The 17323-nt window shown below is 43.0% G+C and overlaps 1 protein-coding gene across 1 annotated transcript; it reads right to left on the bottom strand.

Annotated features, from left to right (window-relative positions):
- Positions 1-9337: 9337 nt before the first annotated feature.
- Positions 9338-10540, bottom strand: LOC138247035 (vomeronasal type-2 receptor 26-like). Its single transcript, XM_069201785.1, has one exon. The coding sequence runs from the start codon at positions 10538-10540 to the stop codon at positions 9641-9643; it is 900 nt and encodes a 299-aa protein (XP_069057886.1). The 3' UTR covers positions 9338-9640.
- Between the last annotated feature and the right edge of the window lie 6783 nt (positions 10541-17323).

Here is a 17323-nt window from a genome sequence, read left to right as displayed (position 1 = left end):
GGCAATAGTGTCTGACCTTCTGGTTTAGGTAGCTGGGGCCTTTCTCCATTAAAGATTTGTGTGTAAAACAGCAGAGTTTTTAAGATTATTATTTTCCTTACCTGCAGCCAGTGTAAGATTCTCAGAAGAGGCGTGGCAGCAAACCAAAAAAGAGATTGCAAAAGAGATGAGCTGCTGTGTTTTATACAACTTGTAGTTTAGACAATAATGTCTAATTTGCTGAAGCTAGTAATTTGTAGCCATAATCTAATCAGCTGACAATGAGTGCCTGAACCAAGGTTTACCTCGCTGGAAAGAGGAAGGAAATGAAGAGCTTTCCTCAGAAGGTACATCATATGGAAACAGATGTCAGTAATAGACAGAATCTGCTATTTCATTGTTTGAGCTTGGTCCAATCTGATGCAAAGATTCTTAACTACCAAACTGGGCGCGGGGCAGTGCCTAGTCCCGAAAACCACCAGTTGGAAGACCAAAGCTGCTGAACTTTATCAAACAGCATAATCTTGTTTTTTTCTGCATTCAGCTGTAAGCAGTTATTGGTCATCCAAACTGCGATTGCTTGCATCCGTTTGGAGAAACATTCTTTTACTTTGACCAGATGTTTGTCAAAGAAGATAACTAGCTGAGTGTCATTAGCATAGGACAGTATTTCAATCCAAAGGATTTGACAATCTTAGCAAGGAGGGCCACATGCATATATTACAGAGTGGGGTTTAAACATGAGCCCTGAGGGACCCCCTTGCCGATCAGCATGGTAAGATACTTAAATGCACCCAGAGAGATAGTTTGAGTTCTGTTAGTTAAAATGCCACATAACCTCGGTAGAGCTGTCCCATGGGTTCCAATCTCATACAGCCTTTGAAGCATCCTGGAGCGGGACACAGTGTCAAATGCTGAGGATAAGTCCAACAGCACAAGCATAGAAGCTAAGCTAGCATCAAAACAAAGTATTATAGAATCTGTGAGTGCCACCAAGGCAGTCTCTGTGCTATGATAGGATCTGAACACTGATTGTGATGGGTCCAGGATCTTGTTGTCGTCTAAGTAGGCTGTAAGTTGTTTATTTATTTCACCTTCCATCAACTTGCCTAGAAGTGGAAGGGGTGAGATAGGCCAATTGTTCTTAAGGTTTGAAGGTGCAATATTAGCCTTCTTTTGCATAGGCATAACCTGGGCAGCTTTCCAAGCCAGGGGTATTTTCCCACTGTTAACTGATAAGTTAAACAGAGAACTTATTTTGGAGGCGATCTGACTAGAGAGTAGTGCTGAGATCCTTGGGGGACATAAATCTAGGGGAGAGCCAGATTTGTCTTTTTCTAGTGATCTCTGAATTTACTCAGGTAAAAAGGAATTAAGCTTTACTAGGCTGCAAACACAATTAAGGGTGGGGTGAGAATTGAAGTTAGTTTTCTTATGTGCTGGGCTGGGAGAGCTGGGGAAGTTCAGATATATTTACCTAATTTTGTCCACAAAAAAGTCTGCGAAAGGATCGCATGATTCTTGGGAGGTCTGAATTGTTTGAGAGGTCGTCTGAGGATTGATAAAATCATTAAAGACCTTATGTAGCTCTTTGGATGAATTACTGGCCTGGCCGATTTGGATAGTAATGTGAATTTTATAAGCTATTTTGATGTGCTGATGGCAAACAGTAAGCGATGCTTTGAAAGTCTCTTTGTCATTTTATTTCAGGGTCAAACACCAGTGTCTCTCTAGATTTTTACGGGAGGGTTTCTCTTTTTGGAGCTCTGTGATGTACTGGGGTGCATGGGGTCTGTGCTTGGTTTTCTTACGGAACTTGGAAGGGGCAGTGCTGTCTAAAGCTGAGTTTAACGCTTTATGATAGTCTGCCAAAGCTTGATTAACATCTAAGTTATCAGCAACCATTGTGAACTCAAACACTTTAGACAAGGAGTCAGGGGAAACCAGCTGCCATTGTCTTGATGCTCTTTTATTAACCATTTTTATCTTTTGCATCACATCCACTTTAGGGATCTGGAAACAAATCTAAGAGTGATCCATCTAGAGAAGAGATAGTGGGGACTCACAGGTCAAAAACTTAGAGTTTGTGTAAACTGAATCTAACGTATGACCTGCAACATGGTAGGACCATTGATTTTCTGGTGCAGACCGAGTAGTGCTAAGTCTGAAAGGAGCTTTGCTACCTCTGGATTTGAGAAGTCGTGTCCATGATAATTGAAATCGCCTAATAAAAGAACATTTTGTGATGACAGAACAGGGGTCGCAATATGTTCCGTTAAGCGGTGGCTAAAGTCTTTTTTAGGTCCTGGAAGGCGGTACACAAGTGCTTCTTTCCAACAATACTTAGGGGAGAGGTCAACTTTAAAAATGCATAACTCAACCCAATCAGTGATTAAAGTGTCTATGAAAGAAACTTTGTATCTTGAAAAACTATAACAATGGCTCCACCTGTCCTCCCTTCTTTATCAAGTCCAAGAATATGATAATTATCGGGGAGAGGCAGTGTAATAGTAGGTAAAGTGGTGGAACTCATCCAAGCTTCTCTAAGAAAACTGACTTCTGGTGACAAAGAAGAAAAAAGATCCCAGAGCTTGATAGCATGCTTTGGAAAAGACCTGACGTTACAGAGAAGACTGTTAAGGGGGTTTGGAGCATGAGAGTGGCAATGGTGAGAATTGGTTCTGAGCCTACCTATAAGAGCATCAGCTGTCGTGCATGTGGAATAGTCTGCTGACTGTACTCCCATCATAGTATCTCTAGGTTTGTCATAGAGGCAGTTAAAAGTGCATTTTAGCCAGGCCACAGGGCCTTCTAAGTAGTGTGGGAGATGGCTGGAGCAATGTGTGGCTGTAAAAATGGAGACTGTAAGCAAGTCGCCAATTATATGTAAAACTCCAGAGAAGTATGTAATTCTAGAAAGATGACTGGCCTCTAAAGTAAAAGGAGCAGGGGTCCTGGTGACAGTCGGGCTTGCCTTTGGTACGTCTTCGGCGTGCCAGTGGCGCAACTGCTGCACGTCCTCGCCGGTATCGCCTATTTGAAAGTAATTGGAGGTTAGCATCTAGACTGCTAACTCCAAGATGGCAGCAGCATCCAGGAAGTGGGTCAAATTAATCAACTTTCTCTTCACAAACAGTACAGACTGCATCAGACCGGAAAGCTAGTGAGGCGAAATTAAAATTTATAAGGTAATCAAATAAGGAGGAGATACGAGGAAAGTTTTTGTTGAACTATATCAGAAAGCATTTCCTGAACTCTCAGATTGGGATTAGGACTCCCAGATCCAGCTGGTTTATCGGTTCCTGCTTCGTCTGGGCAAATCTGAACATCCTATAGCCAAATGTCCACACCCAATCCTGATTTATATTTGCAACTATAGCCTCCAGCAAGTCGGTTTCTTCCAGAGCTAAGCCCTCTAATCCAGTCACTGTAGTTTCAGTTACATTGTTTGTTCGTTCATACTTCCGTCACACTACTTTTGAATGTAGAAGGAAGTTCAGGAAATGAATTACACCAATGAGAATAGTGGGGTCACAGGTTTTTCTTTAGGAACTAGCGCGTCTCAAAGTGATCTGAAATGGCAAAATGTATGTCTGTAAGGTGACGGAGCTGTTAACACGGTGATCTAGGAAATCTGAACCTAATGGAGAAACCCAATCTGTTCCTAGCCAGATGCAAGTCACTACTGGGGCAAATGAGGCTGTTGAGTTTCCCAGGTCTCTTGACTCTGCTTCCAAATCCTTGGGGATTAGAGTGGGACATGATTGAGTCTCTGGTCATCTGGGGGTTCCCTAAGACTGGAACAGGCTGAGTTGGTCTCTATTTTACTACTTAGTAGAAGATAATCCCACTCAATGGGGGGGAGCTCTTTACTTTTCTCTTTTATTTCGATATTGATTTTTTGGCAAGGGAGTTGGTTTCATTGATCATTGGGGTGCTCCACTGCTGGGATAGGGTGTGTATTTCTCTATTTTTCAGTCTTTGCAGTGGGTGTCTCTGCTCGGGTCGATGGGGAGCAGGGCATGGCCATCCTTCCACAATGGCTAGGGCTGGGGTGATTTCCCCCAGGGTGGGCCCTCTCAGGGTGGGGCTGGAGGGGTGTGTTGTAGAGGGAGATGCTGGGAAGTGGGCTGGAGTAGAGGCTTGTTCATGAGGTTAAAAAAACAAAATGAGATGGTCACTACAAGCTTCCTCAGAAAAGGATGGGGGACCACGTGGACTTTTTTGGATCAGATGGAGATTCTACTTTACTTAGGTCAGGGCTAAGGCTAGCAAGAATTATTTGGTGAGTGGTTACCTTTTTAACTTCCTCAATATAATAATGGCCTTCAAGCTTATGTGTTAGAATATTCCTCGCAAAGGATGATTGCTCAAAGAGATGATAAATCTTTTTACGCCTGAAATTCTATGTCTTAGTGAGACATTTTGCTTATAAGGATCAGGCATTACTGAGACAACTAGGCTTTCGACCTTTCGAGGTGAGGGGTGTTAATAACTCAACAAATTTTGATTAGAGAGTTCACCATTCTTCTCTGTCTCTCTTTATAAGTCAAGTTACTTAAATTGTCGGAAGACACTCAGGACAAATGGGTTGTGGTAGGATTCAGCTCAGTTCACCATATTTGTGATCTATGGCCCGAGTCACGATGATTATGGCAGAACGCTTGGCTTGGTTAGGAATGCTATTTGTTTTCGCTGATTTTCATTGTGTCCTTGAGTATAAAGTCGATATGACTAATACTTCTGCTACCCTTCCCCATGTGAATAAAGTTTTTCAAGCAATTTATGTGCTAATGAGTGTGTATGGGTTGGCTAATCTATGGAAGGCGCTTAAACTTTGGCTTTTCTTACTATTCACATGTTCACAACCATTATTCTTGTAATGATTATGTCTTTGCTCCTCTGAGTTTAATTTACTACTTGCAATGAGTGGTTGGTCCTAAGTTGATATCCAGTCACAATCTCATTATATTTTCTTTAAAAAACAACTTCACTGGGATAAAACCGACCCAGTTGTGTTAGAACACTGTCTTTTAGTTGATCAAGAATATATGCAAATGGTGCACATGCATTTGTTGTAATTTATGGAGAATAATTTGGGCTCTGCCTTTAGGTTTGTGGTATGGGATGCCCTAAAAGCATATACTAGGGGGATTACAGTCAATTGTGCGGTGCACCACAATCGGAAATTATGAGATATTGAAGTGTAGGGCTTCATTGAATTATCAAGGCTAGAAAGGGCACATGTTGCATAGATTCATGCAAAAGACCCATCAGAACGGAATTGTTTTTTCTAGGTGGTGGAGTGTCAAAGTAAGGTTGGTTGTACCTTAGGAGAAAAAGCTGCAGCCGTTTTTATGAACAAGAAGAGGAGGAGTATGAGTACAGGGAATCAATTGGAAACATGCTGGCTTTTCAAATTAAGGAGAAACAAATCTGGAATTGTATCGATCAAATTAAAGGTGATCTTGTCAGGAGATTACTCATCCTCGTGCAATTCTATCTTTACCCGATAAAGCGGCAGGACTAGATGGGATACCATTTGAGTATTATAAGCTCTTTATTGTTGTATTGGCTCCTTTCTTCTTATTAATTGCTCAGAGTATTGATCAGGGGCAAGATATCCCAGAATCATAGGAGTCTGAAAATAAAGTGATTTTCCTGAAAAAAGGCAGCCCCCAACCGAGCTAGCATCATACTGGCCAATTTTATTAATTAATGCAGATGCTACAATCTACTCTAATATTTCGGCTGCTGGGATATGCAGTGGTGATTGATACCCTCAGTACATAACAGCATGGTTTTATTCTGGACAGAGACTCTACTATACATCCTACAGCAATCGCTCTTTTTGATGTGGCTAATAACTTACATAATCAGCCGGAATGATTCTCGATGCCGAGAAGGAGTTTGACAGGGTTTCCTGGCCCTATCTTTGGGTTGGTATGACAAGAATGGGGTTCAGTTGGAAATTTATGCAAAATGCTCATTGCCTATATTAAAAAAGCCACTGGCAGGATACCCATTAGTGGAAAAGCATCAGAGGTTTTTAGGATTCAGTGGGGCACCCATCAGGGTTGCTCACTGTCACAGCTACTCTTTCTAGTCTATCTGGATCCATACTTATCCCAGATTGTTAATAATGATTCAGTTTCACCTTTAGAGGCTATTGGGGTTAGGGTGCATATAACGGCATACTCTGATGACGTTGCTTCACATAATCAGCCAACTGTCGCTGTTATTGAGTGGGAGGCATTAGATTTCGGTAACATATCCGGATATAAATTGAACATGAATAAAACACAAATCATACTGAATTATCCTATCACTGTTCATGATCCTCGTGTGACCTCTTCTGTAACTTATCTTGGTTTAGAAATTTTATGTAATATCCTACAAGTCTTTAATCATGAGACTTTGCTCCCTAAAACCATTGCTCTGATGAAGCTCTGGCATTGGCTGCCTATTTTTCTCATCACTATAATGAATGTGCTCGCAAAGTTTCCCTATATGCCATGCCACTTTGCTTTCCCAATTCTTTTTTTAAGCGCCTGGCCTCAGCTACTGACAGTTTTTTGGGGGTACCGGGGAACTAGACGAGCTAATAAATGACTGAAAATACCACAAGAAGAGGGTGGATGGCCTTACCGAATTTTAAGCAGTAATTTGAGCTTCCTTTGGGAAACATATCCACTGCTAAGTATCAGAGATGTGTGACTATAAAATACTTTACATTTATGAAATAAGATTAGGGACAGAAGTGTGTGCCTGCATTTCCAGTTTAGATCCTAACTATTTTAAGTGGGTTCAATTTAAGGTGGTGCAGGATGCCTGGGCTATCTGGATGGATTGGGGGCAAAAAAATAAATTTTGTGCAAATTCAGCCACACACGTTACTAGTTCACAAAAATAATCTCTTTCTGCCTATTGTTTATGAGTCTACTTATCAATTGTGGCATAATTTGGGTGTACCAATTGTTGGCCCTTTTTTTTTTAGTCTATACAATCTGCTCCTTTTCCGACTTGCAAGGGGACTTTATACTCCCTGTTAAAAGCTAATTTAAAAACTCCAAATAATAGACTTCTTAATTCAGCATTCAGACAATATATTCGGGGAGCATAATTTATTGTATTTAATCTTTAAGGGAAAAGACGGGATTCGCATTCAGAGATTATACACCTGTTTCAATGAGTTGAGGGAGAACGAACTGGAGATACTGGCAGCAGAATGGTCTAATCTGCTAGAGCAAGTCGTGGATTGTTCAATTATCATCCTGGCTTTTACATTATTTTGTACTCAGTATAGGATAGGTTGAGGTTAAAGCAATATAAAGCTATTGCAATGCTTTAAATACACCAGAACTTCTGGCAAAATGGGAGAGGCAGAATTTGGGTGGTATCAGTTGTCCTCCATGTGGCATGCTGGCTGCAACTATTGCCCGAGACCTAAGGATTTTGCAATTAAATGTGCCATTGGGATGCTAACAAACTAGCAGTTAAGGTGAAAATTGATGTCTTGAATATTATACTTGAGATAAATCTAAGAATATCTGGTAGAAATATGCTTGCTGTTTTTTTTAGGTCGAGTGTACAAGCGCTCTGCCCTGTTGTGATCTATCTGTGTGCTTTTACCACGCCCATCGCACGCCCATCACTATCACTCGTGGGCTTGCCTTTTAAATATCCTTTGTTATCATTGGTAAATGCTTTACCTTTGTCCCTTCTTTGGGTGGTTTGGTTACCGCCTTGGACACTGACCCTGTTAGATGGATAATCGCACGATTGCTGATAGGTTTGACTGCAACCAAACTTCTTTTTTCCTTTTGTGTCTCTCCTTTGCGCAACCATGGGGCTTTGAATCGGCTTGCTTATGTTAACTGTCTTACTTTTCATTTTCAGTTTAAGTGGCAAGAAAAGTCCAGTTAGGAATTTACAATGTTACCAGCTCTAACTCGAGCAAACTTGTCTCCATTATTATAGCCGGGATTTGCTTTGTGCGAGAATGGAGAAGTACGTTTCCACTTACTGTCGACTCCTGGCTTGTTACAGTGCACCACTACCACGAGATGGAATCTGCTACACTGAAAACTAAAGGGAAAAGGGGGTACTAAAGGCGTTCTTGTACTGGGGATGAATATTTAAATGCAACTAATGTACTTATTCGCGCCCTTTGGGGATGCAATGATATCTCAATGGACAATCCTCCATTTTCTCTCTTCCTTTATATAATTTTTCCTTTTTTGCCCCTTTTCTTTAGCTAGTATATGTAATTGGTGATGTTAAGTCATAATTCTGCTCTGAACTTCCATGATGTGTTATTTGTGTTTTTTTTGTCTTCACTGTTTTTTTGTATGTTGGGTATTGTTTTCTACCTTACTTCTCCTTTATATAGGTTATTGAATGAATTGCTGACCCTCTGTGAATAAAGAATAATTTAAAAAAATTCCAGTAAGGAGGTTTTATACCAGGAAAACTGACCCTATACTCTACTTTGTTCAGTATCGCCAAGAGGCCCAGAATTTTCCACAGAGGGGCTTAGGAAAAGAAAAGGAAGACAGATGATGTATGACAATAAATGGAAGTTTAGACTCAAATTCAGATTTTGCAAGAATGGGTGCTAAACAAAAAAAGCCTGAGCTTAGCCAATAGGTTTGGCCTTAACAAGCTGGTGCGATGGTTATTTATTTTTATTTTTTATTACAAGCATATGTCACAAAATGTAAAAACATTTCACAGTTGAGGCAGTTTTACATTTGACTAATTATGTTTTTCAGTTGTGCTGTGCATTTAAATTTTATTTTTTGTGAAGGAGAAAATAATAAATCACCACCTAATGAAGCACTCAAATCACATGAAGCAACAACCTTACAATATAATTTAGACGCTTTATGACATAAACTTTAAGAAAGCATTGGCATATCCATTAGGTGACACTATTTTATGGCTATTCACAATAAATATCAACACAAACAACTACTAACATTATGCCAATGCACTTCAATAGTTTATCTTGGTCTTTTAGCTCTTACAGGAAATGCATTCAACCTTTGTAAACAATTGTAGCAAAAAGGCATGTCAGATGACGCTAAGTGCCATGGAACAGTGTGTGCTGGCGCATACCAGTCCGGGGTCTGAATGCAGTTAGTGCTATCAATCACTCATGCATATGTCAGTGTATATGCAAGGCTGGGAATATTTGCCCAGCACACTGGCAAAACCAGTAAGTCTGGCTTGTAACTGAATGTGCCTGAAGGCTTCCATCCATGCAGCCACTTATCCAACCATCCATGCACTTGAACACTAATCCTTGCACTCACGCAACTCATCATTGCTTTCACTCACTCACTCGTTCATGGTACAACACACATATACAAACTCACCAATAAAGGATAAAGCCACTTTCAGCTGTCAGCCAGACCTATTGGCTTTGCTATTAGTCTGTGAAGAGTGTGAGATGGCTTCGGTTAGTGTATATATATATGAGTGGCTTGAGAATGCTGTCCATAGTGTGTGAATACTAGTGTGTGAGAGGGGAGAGTGCTATTGGTAGTTTGTGAGTGATAGTCTGGGAAGGGTGTGAGAGTACTTCCAGTATTTATATTGTGGTAATTTGTGTATTCCTAGTCTCAGTCCTGTTATTTAAGAGATGCACTGGACCAGGTCATTTCTTGTGTGTTGTCTGCTTCCTTCTCAGGGCCGCCTTTGTGTTCAGCTCAGGTCTCAGTAGTATGATGTAACATTTGGGAAAAAATATACAGCCTAGCAAGCCACAGCTCGAACTCAGGATTGCAAATATCTCTACAGCCACCATATAGCTGCCCTGTGTGCTCAGGTACACAGGGATGAATGACACCCACACAGCTGTGAATATGAGCATGCTGAAGGTAATCAGCTTGGCCTCATTAAAGTTGTCAGGTAAGGTTCTTGCCAGGAAAGCCACCACCAAGCTGCAAGTAGTCAAAAGCCCAATGTATCCCAGCATGCACCAAAAGGCAAATGGAGATCCTTCATTGCACTGAATTACAACCTTTCCCACACGTGATTTCTGATTCATTTCCTGAAATGGGGGACTGACCGTGAGCCAAATGATACATATGAGAACCTGGATGCAAGTGCAGATAAAGACCAAGATGTTCAGCAGCCCGGAACTCAGCCACATCCTTGTACTGCTGCTTGGCTGCGTGGCTTTAAAAGCGATCAGCACCAAGATAGTCTTCCCCAACACACAGGAAATGCACAGCACAAAGATGATTCCAAAAGTGGTTTGCCGCAGCATGCAGGTGACAGTAGTGGGGTAACCTATGAATAGCAGAGAGCACAGGAAGCAGAAGATGAGGGCCGAGAGGAGGAGGTAGCTGAGGCTGCGGTTATTGGCTCTGACAACGGGGGTCTCGGCATTTCTAAAGAAAAGTATTAAGGTAGCGAATGCAAGTAGAGCCCCAGCTAAGGAGAGAGAGGCTAGAGCGCTGCCCAAAGGATCTTCATAGGACAGGAATTCCAGAGACTTCTTTTGACATCCATCCTTCTTCTCCGTTGGCCATTCTCCATCAGGACACCTCATACAGTCAGTAGAATCTTGTACAAGGAAGAAGAATATTAATAGGTGGAAATCAGGCAGGAAATTAAAGGAAAAAGAAAGATTGAGAAAATAAACCAAATGCGATAGAAAATGAAAGAGGTCGAGGAATAAATAAGAAAGAATTGTGTTGATGATGTACTTCAATTAGCAGCTTTTTACAAAAGTAAAATTCCATATTTTAAACACAAAATACCATTGTGATATCTCTTTTGGTGTGTACTAACGTTATATGCAATCACTAAATATGCAGAAAGTAAGTATGAGGTTAGGTAAGGAAATAAAGAGGTTTCTGACTCAGGTGACTAGATGGAGCTATTAAAACTGGATCTCCATCAAACCTATGCAATTTACCCTCAGAAACGTAGAGATGACAAGGAATCTGATGAAACAAGGAGCCTTACCAAGAGAAGGTTTATTAAGTTGGCAGTGATTGATGCATATCAATACCCGTATACATTTAAACATTGAAACTACGAGAAAATCAATAGATTATTAATGTGGCCACTGCAACAAAGCATATATTTCAAGTGTTAAACCTCCTTACACTTTGAAAATTCCCTAAAATCCAAACAAGACTAAGGGCCTCATTGGGAGCTTGGTGGGTGGAAAATGCTGCCCACCAAACTCCCTCAGGTCAGGAGGCCACCAATGCGGCTGCCTTCCCACTGGCCCTATTATGTGTTTACCACTGGGCTAGCGGGCAGAAAGACAGTTTCCACCTGCTGGCCCAGCGGGAAACGCACAATAACATTGATGCCAGCTCATAAAAGAGCCGGCGGCAATGCTTTTGTGCGTCGGGTGCACCAGCACCCGTCGCGCAAATCACTGTCTGCAAACGGACAGTGATTTGCACGACAGGGCTGGCCAGGGGGTCCTGCACTTCCCATTGCAAGTGGATGGGCAGTGCAAGCGTCCCCCAGGGGCCCCTGCACCCTGTCTCTGCCCGCATTTACATGGCAGTGAAACCGCCATGTTAACGCCGACTGAGAGAGGGGTCGTAATCCCCAGGGAAGCACTTCTTGCAGATTGGGACCATTGGCACCACCAGGCTGTCTGGCAGTCTAAATTTGGCACTGCTGGTGGTCGACCATGTCGCTTTTGCACAGTCGTAATGTCGCAGTTCGACCACAACAGTGATCCTGGCGCTCTGGTGACTGCCAGGGTCATAATGAGGCCCTAAGACTCTGTCAGTGAGCAGCATGCCATAATCACCTAATGGAAACATCATCAGATTTGTGATTCAGGTCTCTTGAACCTGAAACTATACTGGATGTGAAGAATGGTTAAAATGGGGAGACATGTGAGCACTGTGCCAGGGACTTTTGTCCTGACACCAGGCCTTAGTTTAGGTTGTCCTGCTTTTCACCTAAGCTAATCAACAAAGCAGAAATGTTCTGCTGGCACATAAAAAGAGACAAGGGAAATTGCAGGTGTAGACTGCTAGATTCCATTAATGAAGTACCTTTGTGTAGTCTCCCATAAAGTAAAACTGTCACTCAAAAACTCCTCCCCAAAAAAGGTTGGTAGTAAGTAACTAAACAATAGCTAACTCCACAAAAACAGCTCATGGCCTGCAAATGTCACAGTAACCACATGAAAGTAACAACACACAAATGAAAGCACAAAAAGAAAAAAAGTGGAAATACCACCAACCACTGCAAGGCCACAATTACAACAAACACAAAACACCATAATGTACACTACACTGAGGTGTCCAATTCAGCCGTTATCCCTTTAAGAGCAGTCCAACAAATACTCACAAACATGATCAACATCTTAACTTTTGTAGAAATTTCCCTATACATTTGTAGATGCCAGTTCTTGTACACAAGCTGCACAGCCTCATGCGCCAATACAAAGTTACTTAAAATAGAAGGGCCATGATGGTTGACAAGACACTGGCCCTGATTCTAAGCGCCAAGCGGGAACCGCCAGAAGACCGTACCGCGGTCAAAAGACCGCGGCGGTCATTCTGGGTTTCCCACTGGGCTGGCGGGCGACCGCCGAAAGTCCGCCCACCAGCCCAGCGGGAAACACCCTTCCCACGAGGAAGCCGGCTCAGAATGGAGCCGGCGGAGTGGGAAGGTGCGACGGGTGCAGTTGCACCCGTCGCGAATTTCAGTGTCTGCAAAGCAGACACTGAAATTCTTTGTGGGGCCCTCTTACGGGGGCCCCTGCAGTGCCCATGCCATTGGCATGGGTACTGCAGGGGCCCCCAGGGGCCCCACAACACCCCATACCGCCATCCTGTTTCTGGCGGGCGAACCGCCAGGAACAGGATGGCGGTATGGGGTGTCAGAATCCCATGGGCAGCGGAAAGTCGGCGGTCAGAATGCCCGGCCTGTTGGCGGTGCTACCGCCAACCTCCGCCATGGCGGTATTTACCGCCAGGGTCAGAATGACCCCCACAGTCAGTTAAACATTGAGAGAATGCCAGATGCTGAGAAATTATTATCTCAAATGGAGATCAAACATCATATCTTGTGTGCCATTAGTTATCTGCTAGAGCACAACATATGGATACCGACTGCCATACCCCATGTCTAAAATTATTTGAGGTACTGCATTTTTGTGCCATGGCTCATTATTAGGACCTCGTGTTTTTCAAAAATACTGGCCCAGCTCGTAGATGCACAGCTGAATATGGTTAATCAGAACATCATATTTTATATGCAGGGTGTATTTTTGTTGGATCCATCATGCATATTTGTTGCACCCTGCACAACACTGCAGTAAGGCATAGGATACCAATCCATGACGAGGATGACACCTAATAAAAATGATGATGATTCTAACCAAATGCAATGATTAAAAAAAGAAGGATGCGGTCCCTTCATGGAAAAGGAATTGGAAGAGGAGGAGCTGTCATGTCATGTCATGCAATGTAATAACTGCATGATGTTTCTCAAGGGTGTTGTGAAGACTACGTCATAATCACCAAGTCACCAGTGAATGTGCATGTGCCTGTTACATAAAGTGTATTCGTGAAGAGCAAGTTTACCCTGCATAGTATCTTGATGCTGAAATAACAATTGCTTATTGTTACCCAACTCAGTGATACACGTTATGAACCTTGGGAGACTGAAAGCCTCAGTGGAAGAGCCAGGATTCAAACCTATGAACATAAGATTTAAAATGCGGTGGGTCTGATCAAGGCAATCAAGTAAGGGGTCATGTTATTACGCTGCAAGTCTCTAAAAAAGAGGATCAAGGAAAAATCTCTGTTTTAAGGATGGAAAACCGTCTCCTAACCTAAGGTGGTATGTTTCATCATCTGGTTCCTTCCCACTCAGACCTCTAACATGTTGGTTAGTTGTGTGAGCTTTTTTTTTTTTTCAAACTGTTTTTATTGATTTTTCATAAAGGGACATGAACAGCAGCATAGATATCCATAGGTACCAAAGCACCGATCATTGCATACTGTACAGTAACAGGAAGTGAGAAAGTGGAGGACATATAACATACTGAGACAGCACGACAATGTAAAAGTCTACGCTGGATGGCAGAGACAATGTAGAAGTACATGGGGCTCAGGGGGGTTCAGTGAGCCTATGTAAGCATATAACAGAAAGAAAGGGGACAAGAATAATGATACAACACACCAGTCGGATGCATCAGATTCCAATGTAAGTAGGTAGTCTTGCTGCGATTGGCATATATGTTTAGGCCTGGAAGCAAGGGGTTGCAGCTGCTCTAGGTGTCGCTTGTTTTATCACAACAAATCAGGCTTTTCAACCATGTATAGTCTTTAGGGAACACAGCGCTACCCCAGTGTAGTGCCAAGTCATGTTCTGCAAGATGTAATGCAATGGTGGTGAATGTACGGACCCTTGGGAAGGTCTTTGACATAGTCTAGAAGGACCATTGGGGGGTAGTTTCAAGCATTACTCCTACCACGGCAGAGACTAATGAGAAGATGTTAGCCCAATATTGCCCTTTGGGTGGGCATGTCCAGGTAAAATGGGCAAAGTCCGCCTCTCTGGCTTGACAGTTCGGACAATGGGATGAGCATGTGGGATCAAAGTGCGCTACATCTCTGTGTGTGGTACAGGTTCGATGTATGAATTTGAAATGGAGGATTTTGTGTTTGTGATTAACAGAGACAAGTGTCATCTGGACTAAGCAATAGTACCAGACTTTGTCAGATAGTGGATGGCCTAGGTCTCTTTCCCAGGCCTCTCTAGCCTGTCTGAAGTGTTCTGGTTTCATGGTTATACAGGCACTCTATAATTTGGAGATTAACTGCCCCCCCATCAGATCTGTGATAATGAGTGTCACTGGAGGGAAGTCATCTGGGACCGGAGGATATGTAGGGAGGCTAAAATGTAATGTATTATGGAGGCATCTGAGCACAAATTGGTCCATGTAAAAGGCGTCATGTAAACAGGTGTTGTCAGTATGTGTTAAGGCATGGCCAACGGGGACAAAGTCCCCCACAGTATACACGTCATGGCGATGTAAGGTACTTTGGACTAGATTCTCACGGGTAAGAAGAAGCCAGGGGTTATTTGATAGGGGAAGGGGAGTAGAGGATAGCTCCTCCGTGGACCCAGTGCAGTTTCTGCCAAGCCCAGCTGGTGGTCAAGAGGGTTTGTATGCACGATGGATACATTGGGATACCTTAAGGTAAGATGGAAGACAGTTGGAGGTCTCTGGCCTGATCACGTTCCTGCTTTAAATAAGGGAGCCTGGCGTGGATATAATACCAAAGGCGAGCAAATTGGCATTGTGCAGCCAAGAAATAGAGTTGAGGTCAGGGACTTCGAAGCCCCTTCAGTCATATGGAAGGATCAGTGTATCCCAATGGATGCGGGGCCTATGCCCAGCCCAAACAAGCTGTAGCAGGATGCCACGTAGGGTGGTAAAAACATATTGATTCAATGGCATTGGGATGTTTAGGAAAAGAATGAAAATCTTAATGATCGCCACCCTTCCTGCCACATAGGAGGAGGTTTTAGCCACTGTTCCACTTGCATGGTTGGCCCATAGTTGATCCGTAGGATCTTTTCTCTCTCCCTATGTAAATGAATGCCAAGGTATTTAGTGGAATCCACACTCCACGTCAGGGGATATTCTATGGTTACAGATTGTGTACAGTCATTGAGAACTCAGACTTAGCCCAGTTGATGTGAAGACCAGAAAGGCCCCTGAATCACAAAGCTTCACAGATCACGGGTGAGAGATTTTTGGAGGGCATTGGACAAATAATAAAATATTGTCAGCATACATGGATAGTAAGAGGGGGCCAGATGCGAATTGGAAGCCTCTGTGCATATGCTTCTCCTGATGGTGGCAGATCACAGGGTCCATTGTAATAACGAAAAGGAGTGGGGAGAAGCAACAGCCTTGTCTGGTCCCCCTAGTCACAGGGAAGAAGCCCATCTGGAAACCATTAACCAGTAGGCGGGCTACAGGGCTGGAGTAGAGTAACATGACTAGTAAGGTAAACCCTGAGGGAGGCCTAATTTATCTAATGTCACTTTTAAAAAAAAGGCCATTCTAGGGTATCAAAAGCTTTTTCAGCATCTAATAATGCCAGTGTGGGAGGTATCTCGGAAAGGAACCTGTTCAATACAGCAAATATTTTCCGCAGGTTAAACGAGGTGGATCTGTGTGGGACAAAACCCATCTGAATGAGAGATAAAATTTGTTCTATTAGGAGAGAGAAGTGGGCGGAGAGGACTATAGTTAGAATTTTATTATCTAAGTTGAGAAGGGAAAGAGGTCAGTAGGAGGTACATAACTGGTGGTCTTTGGTAGGTTTTAAAAGGAGTGTGAGGCCAGCCTCTTGTCTCAAGAGATTGAACGTACATGTTGAGGAGGTGCGGTGCTAGAACCTGTTTATACACTTTATAAAAATCACCAGTAAGGCCATGAAGGCCTGGGGCCTTGGACCCAATGAGGGCGTTGATGGCCTGTGTGATCTCTTCGCTGGTGATGGGCTCGCTTAAGAAGTGTTGTTGACCATTAGTAAGCCACACCATTGCGATTTCTGCAAGATAAGTCACTGTCTCAGTTGCATTGTCAGACGTGCGCAAGCAGTAGAGGTGCTTATAACAGTGTAGTAATTCAGCCATTATGTTTTCATTGTCTGAAAGTAGTGCACCAGTAGAGGAGTGCAATGTTGTAATTTACCCACTCAATCGACTTGGGTAGAGAAGTCTTGCTAGGGTATGTCCGGGACGTCCCCCCTCACCATACCGACTAGCAGTGGCATGCTTACCCAGGTACACTATCTCCCTATTGGCTAAATCTCAGAATTTAGACATTAAGACTGATTGCCTATGCATCTGTGGGTGGCAATGGGGCCGGGAGTCCCTATGATCGATGTTAAGTAATTCAGCTTCAGTACGCGTCAGGCGGGTGCATATGTTGAGCAGTATACCCATGTGTTTAGAGATGTTTAGAGATGCACACTCCATGAATATAGGTTTTAAAGGCCTGTGTGGAGACCGATCTGGTATTGAGAGTGAAGTATTCAATGATGGAGTTGTGCAGCTCGGAGCAGAAAACAGGATCGTGCAGTGCATTACCTGGGAAATGCTAGCCGCATTCTAGGCCACCGCCATACGGTACCTGAAGCATCAGTTTGACTGGGGAGTAGTCCGACAACGTGCATGGTAGGTGTGTCATATCAGTGATCCATTGTGTCACGTTTGCAGTAAAGAAATAATAGTCAAGTCATCTCTGCACGTCGTGGGGTGTTGAGTAGAAGGTATATTCAGAGTCAGAGGGATGTCTCAGCCACTAAGCATCATGGAGTGC

Source organism: Pleurodeles waltl, chromosome 7, assembly GCF_031143425.1.
Source record: "Pleurodeles waltl isolate 20211129_DDA chromosome 7, aPleWal1.hap1.20221129, whole genome shotgun sequence".
Lineage (NCBI taxonomy): Eukaryota > Metazoa > Chordata > Amphibia > Caudata > Salamandridae > Pleurodeles > Pleurodeles waltl.
The sequence above is the reverse complement of the archived record's forward strand: the minus strand, read 5'-3'. Positions and strand labels throughout refer to the sequence as shown.